Source organism: Esox lucius, chromosome 10, assembly GCF_011004845.1.
Source record: "Esox lucius isolate fEsoLuc1 chromosome 10, fEsoLuc1.pri, whole genome shotgun sequence".
Classification (NCBI taxonomy): Eukaryota; Metazoa; Chordata; class Actinopteri; order Esociformes; family Esocidae; genus Esox; species Esox lucius.
The window spans coordinates 8,080,363-8,094,085 of record NC_047578.1 but is presented as its reverse complement, the minus strand read 5'-3'; the positions used below and the strand labels follow the sequence as shown (position 1 = coordinate 8,094,085).

At 42.1% G+C, this 13,723-nt stretch overlaps 2 protein-coding genes across 3 annotated transcripts in view; both read left to right on the top strand.

Moving 5' to 3' along the window:
• thsd7aa (thrombospondin, type I, domain containing 7Aa) overlaps positions 1–3,213 on the top strand; it is a 98,583-nt gene extending 95,370 nt beyond the window's left edge. Inside the window, exons 28-29 of one of the 2 annotated variants that reach the window (XM_034294743.1) lie at positions 102–584; positions 2,749–2,840. In XM_034294743.1, coding sequence (XP_034150634.1) covers positions 102–450 — 349 coding nt within the window. In that variant the 3' untranslated portion in view covers positions 451–584; positions 2,749–2,840. Of the gene's footprint in view, positions 1–101; positions 585–2,748 lie in introns of both variants that reach the window. The other variant, XM_010873411.4, reaches the window with a different exon arrangement.
• Positions 3,214–11,098: 7,885 nt separating this feature from the next.
• nxph1 (neurexophilin 1) overlaps positions 11,099–13,723 on the top strand; it is a 46,322-nt gene continuing 43,697 nt past the window's right edge. Inside the window, exon 1 of the mRNA XM_010873185.4 lies at positions 11,099–11,774. Coding sequence (XP_010871487.1) covers positions 11,721–11,774 — 54 coding nt within the window. The 5' untranslated portion in view covers positions 11,099–11,720. The remainder of the gene's footprint in view (positions 11,775–13,723) is intronic.

The window sequence follows — 13,723 nt, the reverse complement described above, 5'->3', positions numbered from 1 at the left end:
TCATTTCACTTTCATGTCATCATTTTGTCCTCTGCGATTTGCTTTTCTCTTTCCTATCTCTCTGCTTCACCCCCCCCCCGCCCATCCACCCACACCCGCAGCGCCGGTTGTGGTTTTTTCCGCCACCGTAACTCCGCCTCTGAGCAGGGCGTTGACACGGTAGTCTGGGTAGAGCAGGAAGACCACACCGTGGCGTACACGTGTCCTGACTGCCGGCAGGAGGCGCAGGAACTGAAGAAACGGCAACATGAACAGCAGAAAACGGATCAGTACCCGCAAAATCACCTACGGCAACAGCCACCGGTGCCACAAAACCCACACAGTCGGGCCCAGCCGCGCAATGAACGGCACCAGTGTCAGGCGGAGCCGCGACAGCGTCAACACCAGAGCGCCCGTGATAAACGCAGTAGTCATCGACAACCACGATGCATTGAAACGCTCATAACCTAGGTGTTCCTGACCTAGCGGTGTCCCGCGCCGCCGTGCTCACACAAGCTCCGCTTTCCCTTCGCCTTTCTCTCCTTCCACACGTCCGCTGTCGAAATGTGCCTGTCCCGACCGATCACACGGAGCTGTCGACGGAGGTGAGCAGGAAGTCATCCCCACATCCCCGTGTTTGACTCCCGGATTGTGTTTAGTAGTGTGCTTCTGAGACAAGAGACCAACATTTCTGAAGCTAATACCTCCCCCTAGTGGATATTTAGCGTTCAAACATTTTAGTATGATACCTTGCGTATCTATTTCAAAGTCATGTAACTGAATTAAAGCGTTTTATTTCCTCATTCACCACAGAAAATCTGCTACGCCGACATAGCCTTCTAAAAACTTTGTAGACTGAATGCTACACATTTGACAGTTGAAACTAAATCATGATTGCGTTGAAATTATGTATAAAATGATCAGATTCTATAATAGCAGTTATTATAGTACATTTAGCTATTTAATGATAGGAATGAATGTGAAAATATATAAAAGTATGTTAAATGATAGCACTCAATGGTGAACCTTTATTCCTCCATGGCCACAGTCATTAACTCCACTGTGGCATATTGTGACAGATTTTCCACCACCGTGGCCAGTGAAGAAGCTGAATTAGAAGTGAATGTGGTAATTTGGAAGTTCACTTTTTCAGATTTAGATTTTGTTAAACTGGGTTGAAACTCAGTGAAGCAGACCATGACCCTAACCTCATCTCCACTGCCCAATATTTAGCCTGCTGGTCTGCACGTTTAATCCCATTGATTTTTTTAATTGAAACCACGGTTACTTTATCTCAAAGCTCTTTGTAATCTCACTGTTTGTAGTGTGTTAGGAAATCCCGTGGCAACATGTGGATAGTATGCATGGCCCACTTCTTTGTTAATATCCCCTTGTCCCTTCTCATTAATGATTGTATGTTCATCTTTTGATTGTAACTCCAAAATGTGTATATTTATAGTTCAATCCCCTGGCCTGCTCAGTTAGATTGTGGTGATTACATTGATATTAAGAAAACAATTTGACGATTTTTCAGTACACAAATCTGATTGGCTGATAGGATGGTTTATCGCCCACCCCTCTATCCAGAAGGGCAGTCAATCAAAAAGCCTGTTATAATAATCTGCCGTTTTGTGACATGCAGTTGATCAGAAGGGCAACACTTCAAAAAGGCTCAAACTCCAGATGTATTTCTCTTCAGACTCCTACAGATAAGACGCATTATCATTTCAACAATTTCAGCATATTATTTTGACCTAATAGTATGGAAATGTTCTAAAACATCTAAAAACATCTCAGTGTTACTCTTCATGATTTATTATCACTTTCAACGGAATACAGCCCTCTTGTGACCAGATAGAAGAAACACTCATCAACCAACATGATTAAAAATGACCAGAAACCCAAATGGGGCACCCGCCATTTGAATATAGTCATCTGGGTGGGACATTCTATGGGATAAGGAAGATCATCATTTTCATCTGTGCATCAGGAGTGATTAGTAGGTAATAAAGCTGTCTTTATTGGCACAAGACAAAAATAATCCCATCACCACCATTCAATGGCCCATCAACCCTTTTAATCCCTTTTAATTGATTTGTTCCATTCTTCCCTATCCATTCATGATTGAGACTTCTTGTTTGTGTGCTGTAGGGTTGTCGTCATAGCCATAGCTAACTGTCCATACTGCCTCTGTGTGTCGTAGCCTAGTTTGAATTAAGGTGAGTTGAAACTGTCTGAGTGGGAACTGTTCAGGTCTCTAAAAAGTTGCTTCCTATACTTTGCTTGTTAGCTTCCATCAGAATCCAACCTCTCTTACGCGCCCCGATATAATAAGAAATAATAGCAGCTGTGGAAATTGCCCCTAAAGTGTTTCTCCAACATTGCTTCAGTGCTAGGACAGGCCCACTGAAGTGTGCCTCTGAAATGTGCCTCAGTAACTAGTGCTGCTGCAAACAGATTTGTCAACAGATTTGTTTGACAATGGCTGTATGGAGGCATAATCACCAGCTATTTTCGGCAACTCCGATAGCATGAAAGCATGGCCTTCAGTAGAGCGATGCATGCAGCTCTGACATGAGGCAAATGAACCGAACAAAAATTTGGGGTGTTTTCAACAACAGGCTGAGGTTAGGGTTTGGGTTACTAATACTAATACCTTCTTCTTTCTACCTGCTAGGTTAAGGAGGATATAAAGGTCTTCTATTTAATAATTGTAGAAAAAAATGCAATACCAATAATGACAATGTTTTCTGCCATTTCCTTTCCCAGTAAAAAGCCAAAGAAACCTCAGAGAAGACAAATGCATAATAACCGGCTCAAACCCTTGACACTGGCCTATGACGGAGATGCTGACATGTAAACATCATAATCTTCCCCGTACCGACATCATGGAGACAGACGTGTTGTTATGGACCTTTGACCTCGCTCCTCAGGCTACCTGTGGCCGTGGCTTAAAACATCTGAAACTCTGGGAGATCCTACGCTATGTTACAGATTGATCAAAAAATTAAAATGTGCAAAACCTCAGAGCAAAAAAAAAAAGAAGTCAGACTGAAATCAAATCCATGTTTGTTGATTAGTAGCCTACTTTTTTTTTTTTTTTTTTTTTTCACAAGAGCCTTCACAAACTTTATCTTCCTCTTCAGGAAGTCTGCCTTCGCTTATCTGCCATTTACTACTTTTTCTGTCAAATAAATGCGTGTTTTGAAGGTTTTTGTGAGGGCCTGGAAAAAACAAAAGGATTTTTGCTCCCACAGCATAAATCTTCTCGGGCCCCCTGACCATCCCTTCTTCTTGGCTACAGGTATTTTGTTTTCAATGAGATGAGAAACACTCAACACCTTTTATTTTTCCTGGAGAAAATTGCTGCCTCTCTATTTTTGGTCTGGACTGGATCCTTTTTCCTATGAAACAAAACAAGACAAAAGTGTCCTAATCGTCAACCTTTGTAAGAAGTCTCTTCCTCTCTCATTTTCTCTTCTGTTTTCAGGCACAATATTGCACTATATTAGTGCAGCATGATATGTACTTATGTCTAGGAATCTGCCTCTCAATACAAGATGATGTACAGTCTTGTGCTAGAAATGTAAAAAAGTAGAATTTGTTTGCCAAAACAAAAACTCACCGATGTTTGTTAAGAATATTTTGCTTCTTTTACCTCTTGTATGTGATATGATAATGGGTCAGTCAATGCCATGTAAATAGGATTTATTTTCTGGTCACCATTTTACCTTCGTAGTGTGTAAATCTGCATTTTAAAAACATGGATTCAAATACTGTCTGTTTCACCTGTGCTTGGTCGAACTGGCCTGGCACAGTGGAATCTTAAGAGTACTACTCTTGAGAGATGAGAAATGACTCTTCAGTACAAATAGTATTTGAACCCAGGTATGAAGATGTCTCATTCTCTGCCTGCCTCACTGTTTGTCTCCTGTTGGTTTCTCTGATTGTGGTTCTGAAGGCTTTATATGGTTAAACATTGTTATTCCCTTACTTTATTGTCTATATTCAACCTTTCTAAGACCGTAACTCCATCGAACATGCCCGGCAGGGAATCTGAATTCACCGTGGAGGAACTGTCACTTTCTTCTCACCATTTTAAGATTATTCAAGAACTGTTTCATGTTTGTTGACTGAAACACAGCATCTGTTATATTTCATGATGTTATTGAAAGAGTGAAAGGACAATGTGATTTTTCCTCATTTCAAGTTTGATTGAGTATGATATTTATTATTCAGACACAAATGAGTGAGCAGATTTATTCACATTGTCCTGTTACCCCAGAAGAGAATGGCTCCTCTCACATATTTATTGCTGCCTAACTGTTGCAATCCTAACAAAAACGGCATACTACCGCCCAAACTGCTTAGCCCTCTTGCTCTCAAACTTACAACGCAGTTCATATATAGCGTGGCTGTTTTATCGGTTGAGGAATGAGCGTGACTACAGTGTCTACAGCACTCACACACACATTTATTGTTCTCCTTTCCTTGGTGTTGTCTTAAATTAGGTTCTGTATTTAAAACAGATAATGTAGCTTGGCGGAGCAACATTAACACTACAAGGAACTCCAAGGGATGAGGTCTTCGATGTAGCTGAACATTATCTTGCTTATGACGCAATGACATTATGCAAACAGTAAGTGGGTGTGGTCTGTCTGAAACCAGGTTGTGGGCGTACCGCTGTAGGTTATGGCACACTGGCAGTGGTTAGTGCAGACTGTTCATAGTGTAGACTGTTTATTTCATAGGTGAAGTTAATGTAAAGTAAATCAATGGAACCAATAAGTACAACCATTAAATCTTCTAAAACAATATTTCATTGTAGTTGTCAAGACAGACAGAGAGACAGACAGACAAATTAGTGAACATTTTGTGGAGTTTGTTGCCAGCGGGGTCAAAGGAATGTTTACTTTTTTCCTATTAATATTTCTTAAAGTATGAGTAAATATGTAAGTGCAAAATGTTTTTATTTAATTATTATTTATGTATTACATATAAATATGTTCATTTCTTCTTTTTTATTGCACAGTATTAAGTAAAAAAAAAAAAAACTCTCAAAGTGTGTGTGTGTGTGTGTTTGCGTGAGTATGGGTGTGTGCATGTATGTCTGTTTGCGTGTGTGAGTATGTGTGTGTGTGTGTGTGTGTGTATAATGTTTCTGATGATTACCTTGTTAAAACAGCGTTGCGGGGCACTGTCCTTTTCCTACAGGTTATTTATATGTATCTGAAAAGTTGCTGATAATAAAGGGGAAAAAAAAACAAATGTTGTCAATGTCCTTTAATGTCCTCTATGAAAACACATACTGTAAAAACAAATGTGTTGTAACATTGCTCAACACCACTAGATGTCCCTCCAGCACTGTCCCAGATGTCTTTATGAGCTCTACCTCCTGCTATGTCTGTGGCCTCTTCGTGTTCTTGGGGCGGTTGGAGTAAAGGGCAAAGGAAACCAGTGCATTCTGAAGAACACACCCAATCTGTAAATAACTCTAGACATACTCTAGATGTCAGAAGGGGAATCTCCACAGGTGAGAAGCCAGCGGGGTTTGCTGTATATCTCTCCCAGTCTTGGCCCCACTGTCGTTAGCCTGAGGGACAGTAGAACATGTTTCCTAATATTGTGCATCGTTTAGTTCCTTTATGTGGAACGTAATACTTAAGGAAAGAGTTCCTTTTGGGGGGATGTTTTTTCTCCATGAAAGACTTGTCAAAACAGAACTAAATACTAGTGTTTTAGCTATGCTGATTAATAAAGCGTCGTAATGATCGAAGACACAGGTTCGGTCCCAAATCAAACCCTATTGCCTGTTTGTGCACAATTGGTGACCATGTTCAGAGGTATAGTGTACTAGAAAGTGAATATATTCGGATGGAGACAGTACATGTTTTACTTCTTCCTTGTGCTGCTGATTGCTAAGGCATGGAGTGCAATGCATTCACTGGTTAGTGAGTCGCTGTGGATAAGAATGTCTGCAAAATGACTAAAATGTCAATGAAAAAGCCATTCCTCCACTGAATGTGTTGATTGTCTTCTCTCCTGTGTGTTGAAGTCATGTTTTGGTCTTAATCAATCTTAATCAACCAGTCATCACGCTGTCATAATTACAATCAGGGATCAAGGGAGACTAACCAGGAACAGCCTCCGTGGCCTTGGCCATATCTGCCACTCAGCTCCTCTCATAATCATGTCTCTTTCATCCGATGTGAAACAGTGAAGTGTGGGTGTGTGTGTGAGAATGACGAGAGACAGCCAGGTTTAAATTTACACGTGGGAATCTGAAGTCCCTACAAAGATAGTAAAAACTGACAAATCTGTTCCCACTCGATTCTTTTTGGAAGGTCCAACTAAGGAACATGCTATTTCTGTATCAGGGTGTAGGTTGAGGATAAGTTAGGGTCAGACATTTCTGCATCAGGGTGTAGGTTGAGAATAGGTTAGGTTCACACATTTCTGGATCAGGGTGTAGGTTGAGGATAGGTTAGGTTCAGACATTTCTGTATCAGGGTGTAGGTTGAGAATAGGTTAGGTTCACACATTTCTGGATCAGGGTGTAGGTTGAGGATAGGTTAGGTTCAGACATTTCTGGATCAGGGTGTATGTTGAGGATAGGTTAGGTTCAGACATTTCTGGATCAGGGTGTAGGTTGAGGATAGGTTAGGTTCAGACATTTCTGGATCAGGGTGTAGGTTGAGGATAGGTTAGGTTCAGACATTTCTGGATCAGGGTGTAGGTTGAGGATAGGTTAGGTTCAGACATTTCTGGATCAGGGTGTAGGTTGAGGATAGGTTAGGTTCAGACATTTCTGGATCAGGGTGTAGGTTGAGGATAGGTTAGGTTCACACATTTCTGGTATAGGCTTAGGTTTCAAATTCACAGAATGTCTCTAAAACAAATGTGTGTGTGTGTCTCTCTATTTCTCTCTACTTGGTAGACAACAAGACAAGCATTGCCTGGGATCACTTTAAATCAACAGCTGATAAAACTTCTACTACCTGTCTTTATTAGATCAGTTAGCATTTCAGTACATCAGTAATGGAACCAGCACAGGGGCCGTTGAGGATGTCTGTGGAAGATAGCTTTGACTGACAAACTTTAGGAAGAGCAGAGTTTAGTGCCTCATAGTTGTGTGTATGGTTTTCGTCACAGATGGAGTTTTCATAACATGCCAGAAACGTTTCCCTAAAAGTCGCCTTTATTTAGAGAACAATGAATGCATCTGCGACCCGCCCGTCACGCGGATTGACAAGACGTTTCCTCGCTTCCTTGGCGCTTGCGTCGTTCTCGTCAAAAGCCAGTCGGAAACGCACGCAGTCGCACGCAGTCGCACACACCGACACAGCCGCACACGGTACTCCACACAGTGGGTCTAATTGTCATGGGGAGGAAGTACAGGCTGGTGATGGCCACCAGCTGCATCCTGCGACCGTCGCACTGATCCCGCATTTGTCTCTGTTATCTCCCCTAAGATCCCTCCCTCTGTCACTCTGCTGAATGCCCACAGCCGCCTGCCCGCACATTCACACTACATTGGTTGGCAGCTCAGGGGCCAGGCTTCAGGAAGTCAGTGCTTCCTACCCGAAGATGGATGTGCGGCCGTCCCACTGTAACCGCCCACCAAGCAAACCACCACTTCCCATTCTTTCTGGTCAGGGGCTAAACTCCCATTTGACTCGTCTCTCCCCCCTCTGGATGTGATGTCAGAGCGGAGTGGAGTGGGCACTTCAGAAGCCAGCTGGTTGGGAGAATGGCCTAGGCACAGCAGCTACCATCACGTCATGGGCACGCCTGGGGCTGAAGGACCAGCTAGCCCGCGCCTCCCTCCCAACATCTGCCCTGACGATCGGGCACAGAGCCATGCCAGCTGGGCATATTCATGCCACCGGACGGACCGGGGTCTGTCTCCGTGCTCGCTGCCAGCGTCACTCAGCTGGGCCCACTGGCTCCATCCTCTCCTTCCTCTCTCTCTCCATCTCCCCTTCATTAGTCCTCCTTCTCTCCTCCCCTTCCCCTCTCTCCATCTCCCCTTCATTAGTCCTCCTTCTCTCCTCTCCTTCCTCTCTCTCCATCTCCTCTTCATTAGTCCTCTTCTGCTCCTATTCTTTTTGGTGACTTTTCTGTCAACTCTTGCCTGTTGTTCTACTGGGGGGGGGGGAGTGAAGGAAAGATAATTAGTTGTTTGTTGTTTAAAAAGTTCACTGCAAAATGTTCTGTTCTCGCTGTGCAGTAGTAAATATTTACCCCAAGATCCTACTTTCTCAACCATTTCCAGTAGATTTATGTACTATAAATAGACAGAGATGTGGAGGGATCCCAGGCTTAGCGTGGTAGCCTGCAATCCTCATCTATAACGTTCAATTCCTGGCAAATAAGCTGAAATTCTTTACTTTCATTGACTATTTCTGCCAACATAATTTTCCTGACATGGAAGTGTTTTACCATAACTGAGGTCACTGTTCAGCTGATACAGATGGAGACAATTCCAGTGATTCAACCAAGAGGTCTGGAGCTCAAGAATACAGGGGTTCAAAGTAGTAAAGTAGTCTTGAAGTGTTATGTCACATGGGCATGATGATGGAGTAATAATTACCTCAAAATGAATACATATTTAAATTTCAGTGAGTACCTTTTCTACATGAAGTTGACTCATCTTTTAGATGCAATTGGAATTTAGTTACCAGCAGCATTTAAGAGTCAGAGCTAAAATCAATTTGACATATAAACGGACCCTTTTAGCGGTTGTGTTAGGGGTTTAGGAGGCTTAATATGACTCCTTTCAATTGATTATCTCTCCTTCATATGACACATTGACTAGTTTAGTTTTAACACTTCAGTTGTGCTCTGTAATGTTGTGCCCTTGAGAATCCTTGGCACATTCTTCTCCCTTAAAAGCACCTTTATTTGCCAGCAATGTGCACAGTTACTACCAGGCATTTGATACAGTGCACAAAATCTGCGTGATAAACCTTTTCTGGTATACAGATAATGCAGACAGTAGGTAGCCTAGTGATTAGAGCACGGATGCCTGTAGCCTAGTGATTAGAGCATGGATGCCCATAGCCTAGTGATTAAAGCATGTATGCACATAGCCTAGTGATTAGAGCATGGATGTCCATAGCCTAGTGATTAAAGCATGGATGCCGGTAGCCTAGTGATTAGAGCATGGATGCCCATAGCATAGTGATGAGAGCATGGATGCCCGTAGCCTAGCAATTTAAGCATGGATGCCGGTAGCCTAGCGATTATAGCATGGATGCCGGTAGCCTAGTAGTTAGAGCATGTATGCCTGTAGCCTAGCGGTTAGAGCATGGATGCCCATAGCTTAACGATTAGAGCATGGATGCCTGTAGCCTAGCGGTTAGAGCCTGGATGCCTTTAGCCTAGTGAGTAGATCATGGATGCCTGTAGCCTAGTGATTAGAGCAGGGATGCCTGTAGCCTCGTGATTAGAGCATGGATGCCCATATCCTTGTGATTAGAGCAGGGATGCCCGTAGCCTTGTGATTAGAGCATGGATGCCCGTAGCCTCGTGATTAGAGCATGGATGCCTGTAGCCTAGGATTTGAAGCACAGATATCTCAAACTTTTGAAGTGTCCAAAAGCATCTGTCGTTGAAACAAGACCCTCGTCAATTTTGCCTAGTGTCAGGTTTTTGAGACAGGCCACTCTGGGAGCTGTAGTGAAACCTCTGAAACATGGCCCGGCAGCAATCGCCTTGAACCTGACAATACTTGTGTTGTCCAATAATACACATCAATTAATCATAGTGGGAGCACATTCTGCATTTTTTAATCCACATGTCCAATTTGCCATTTTTGAATTTCCTAAATCTGAAGTATTTGAAGAGCTAGGAGTGCTCTTCTAGAATATGGTGCCTGCGGTTAAGTTATAGTATTACATATTGTGATTTAAAAGGGAAAACAAATCCTGAAAATGTCCTTTTGGATGCTTAGATTTGGTTTGAGCTTTGGTCTTACCCTTCCAGACTGAGGAGTGGCGGGTAGAAGAATGCCCCGGCCTAAGTTTAGGCATCATGGCAGGTCTAGTGATTTATACTCTCACTCTCTCTCTCTCTCTCTCTCTCTCTCTCCATATGTCTGTCTCTATTTGTCTGCCTCTCCTTTTCTGTCCCTTTTCTAAATCCCCTCCTCTCATATTCACCCCTCTCTCCGTGTCTCTCTCTGTGTCTGTCTCTCTTTTTCTCTCCCTTTTCTATATCCTCTTCTTACTCACCCCTCTCTCTGTCTCTCTGTCTGTTTCCTATGAAGGCTAGCTGAGCCATTCAGAGCAGGATCCCATCAGGCCCAGGGCTGAATTATAGTGACAGTAGTAGCGGACTGCTGCAATGTTGTATAGCGACAAGGCGACCGAAGACTTATTAAACCACAACTACATCCCCTGCCTTTTCTCTGTGCCTCTCCACCTATTTTTTTCTTCTTCAGGACTGTGCTTGATAGAAAGAAGAGGAGGACTATCAATCTATACTAACCGCAATAAAAAAAACTCACTCAGAATGTGGCACAGCCTCCATTGACCTTGCGCCCAGACACTGTGTTTACACATGATTTGATACTGCACAATACCAGCAACACACACACACACATACACATATACGCACGCACACACATACTTGAAATGATTTAGCATCTGTGGTTGGCCAGATGTGGACCTTCCAAATCCCAAGACCTCATGTTAGGAAACTCTTCCAGTAGCCCTAACGTTTTCTGCCCTCTGTTCACCTTGAGTGTCTCCAAAGTATTCTGCTAAACCCCTTACCACATCTTGATCCTCCTCAGTAATGAATCTTTCACAAACGACATTAAAATATTTGACATCTTGGAGTATGACCAAATATATATATATATATATATATATATAGGTCCACATTTGAAAGCATTAGCTCTTAGTTAGTCAAAATTCCTCACATACAGTGACAATGTCATTGTCAAGCTGTGCTGGTTTATATTGCAGTGCTCTGTGAGGGAGGGAGCTGGTGGGATAGTGAGTTTGTTTGTTCTGGAGTCATACTGCATACACACACGATTGTCGGCTCGTTTATCTGTATCAACCAAACCCGCCACTCAACCGCCAGTCAGTAAATGAAAAGCGTTTCTGTCGAGCCTTAGTGGCTGTTTAAAGACTCCACTCTGTGATCCTTGCGTCTCGGACCAATCTCGCACAGTTTTTAATCTTTCACTCGCACCCCAACCACCACCCCCCGACTCCCCCCACCAACCCGCTCTCGCTTTCATATTCAGTGTGGACATAGCGACGGAGTTTCTTCAGCCCGGATGTGTAGTAGGCGCGCGTTTTACTGAGCGCGCAGTTATAAAGCGTCCGTTATTTATCCGAGTCTACCGTAAACCTCGGCTCTCCTTTTCAGGAAGGAGCTGCTCTGCGAACGTCACGCGCACGGCAGGCAGCAATACAATCAAATCAAGGACTGATCCCTTATGATTGCTCTGAATCGAATTTTCATCTTTCAGTGAACTATGAGATTGCTTCAGCTCTCTGGATTAATTCCTATGTAATCGTTATTTGTTTCCCCCCCTCTCGTCCAATATCCGTCTCCAATTGTAGGCTAAGCTTGTTCTGTGGTCATGGGGTGTATAATTTCATTTTTGCCTAGGCTGGTGAGGGTCTTGACCGTTGTGTAAGAGCGGATACCGCGTGGATTTATGGTCTTCACAGACAAAGAGCCAACGAAGGGAAACTAGTGGAAGTTTGAGACCAGGGAGAATGCAAGCGACGTGTTGGTGTGCGGTGTTACTCCTGACGCCAGCGGTTTACATGGTGAGTAGATGTTTTGTGTTGGTTTTTGTTTGTCAATACTTAGTAGTTTAAATGTGATCCTTGATTGTTTGCAGTTTTTCAATGACATAACTGCCCAAACCATACACATTTCAGTTGCAGAAACGGATGTATAAAACTATTCTGAAATGCACCTCAATGACTGACAACTAATCATGCCAACACATCCCTTCAGCGCGTCTGGCTTGTGCTAAATGCAATGTCCTGTGCGTACAGCAGTGCAGGTCTGACGTCCTGTATCACAGAAAAAAAGTTTATAAGTTCAATATTATCATGAACCTATAAACAGAGTCAGGGTGGGTTGTTTAAAATGGACAACAGTTTAAATTATTTTCTATTTGAACCGTGCGCTTTATGGTTTCCAATAAACTGGAAGAATTAGTCCATACATAGGCTACATGCATGCATTCATACATGCATACATATAATGTTATATTTGTCTAATATATTGAAAACGCAAAATATGTATGTTAAATGTACATGTTTGTGTCAAATATAAACAACGGCCTAATACGATTTCCCGCACGCGAGGTAAAAACGGGCAAGTTGGTGGTGCAGTTCAAAGAAACCCTCTCTTGGGGGCGCCATAACAAACAAAACAGGAGCGGCAGGTGCTTTTGCAAGGCTACAAATCAACGTTGCACCTGAAGACCCTTTTCAAATACTCCGTTTCTACCTTTGTCTGGAACCGTTGTTCTTTTTTATTTGAAGAGCAACCATTGTTTCCCTTTTAAACCACCTCAACAATAATTATCCCAGTCATAGTAGTCATTCACACGTAATGCGTGCTAAATTATTTCGCAACTCAGCAGCAATTTGTTGATCTAAAAAACATGTACAATGGTTTTTAATCTTTTTTTAAAGTTTTGGTTTAAAAAAAGATTAGCCTAATATAAAAAACTCGGACAAAAAATGTCACCAAACTAGATTATCTGAGATTAAACCACTTTCCAAAAATATTCTCAAATGCAGGAAAAACGATTCCGTGTGAATTCCTCGGAATTGCTTATATTCAGAACCTATTCCCTGTCCCTGCTTGGGACTTTCAGATATCACATCAGGTAACTGCCACTAGTAGATGCCACACGTCTTTGATTAATTCAAGGTCTTTACACAATTGAAAAGGCATGTTTATTTCATCCACATGAGCGGAGGAGGTTTATTGTCACCAGGTCTATCCGGCAGAACTGGGAAACTTGGTATTAAATACTGTTTTGTAATGTAGACTACAAGACACACACATAGACAAACACACACACGCGCGCACGCACGCACACACACACACACACACACAAACACAAGCACACTGGGTACAGTATCGGTTATTAGGCTACACCGCATTTTCCTCCAAACATTTTACATTTCACGACACAGCCCTTTTCAAATAGATTGTCTTTTTAACTGTCTTATTGTCATAACAAACAATGGTTTGCATTATTTAATCTTCATATTCCCCAGGCAAAAACACATTTAAACAAAACCAAATTATTTTTAATCAGACCAATTCGTGGTTGTTTTTCATCGGGTTGATTGAATAGGATTTAATTGCGTATTACATTTAAATAACACTTTTGAAGAAAAAAAAATAGATTTTTGTAACATTATTGTTAGTTGTCCGTATTATCCTATTCCACATTATTTAAAATGAGTCTGAAAATGGGCTATACATCTTCAATGCTTTGTGATACATTTAAAAATACACATCTAATTATTGTTATAATTTATTATATTATTTAAGTTACTCGAGGCTTAACCCAGGCCTTGAGTTACAAATTTCCTGCTTTGATTAAAGATAACATTTGACAATTTTGCTTGGTATGAACACACAAAAAATTATCTAATGCAACCTATTTCCACTATACATTACATTTTGTTAATGTAAGCTAAACGTTGAATTCAAGATTCTGGGCTATACCACAGGCATAGTTTAT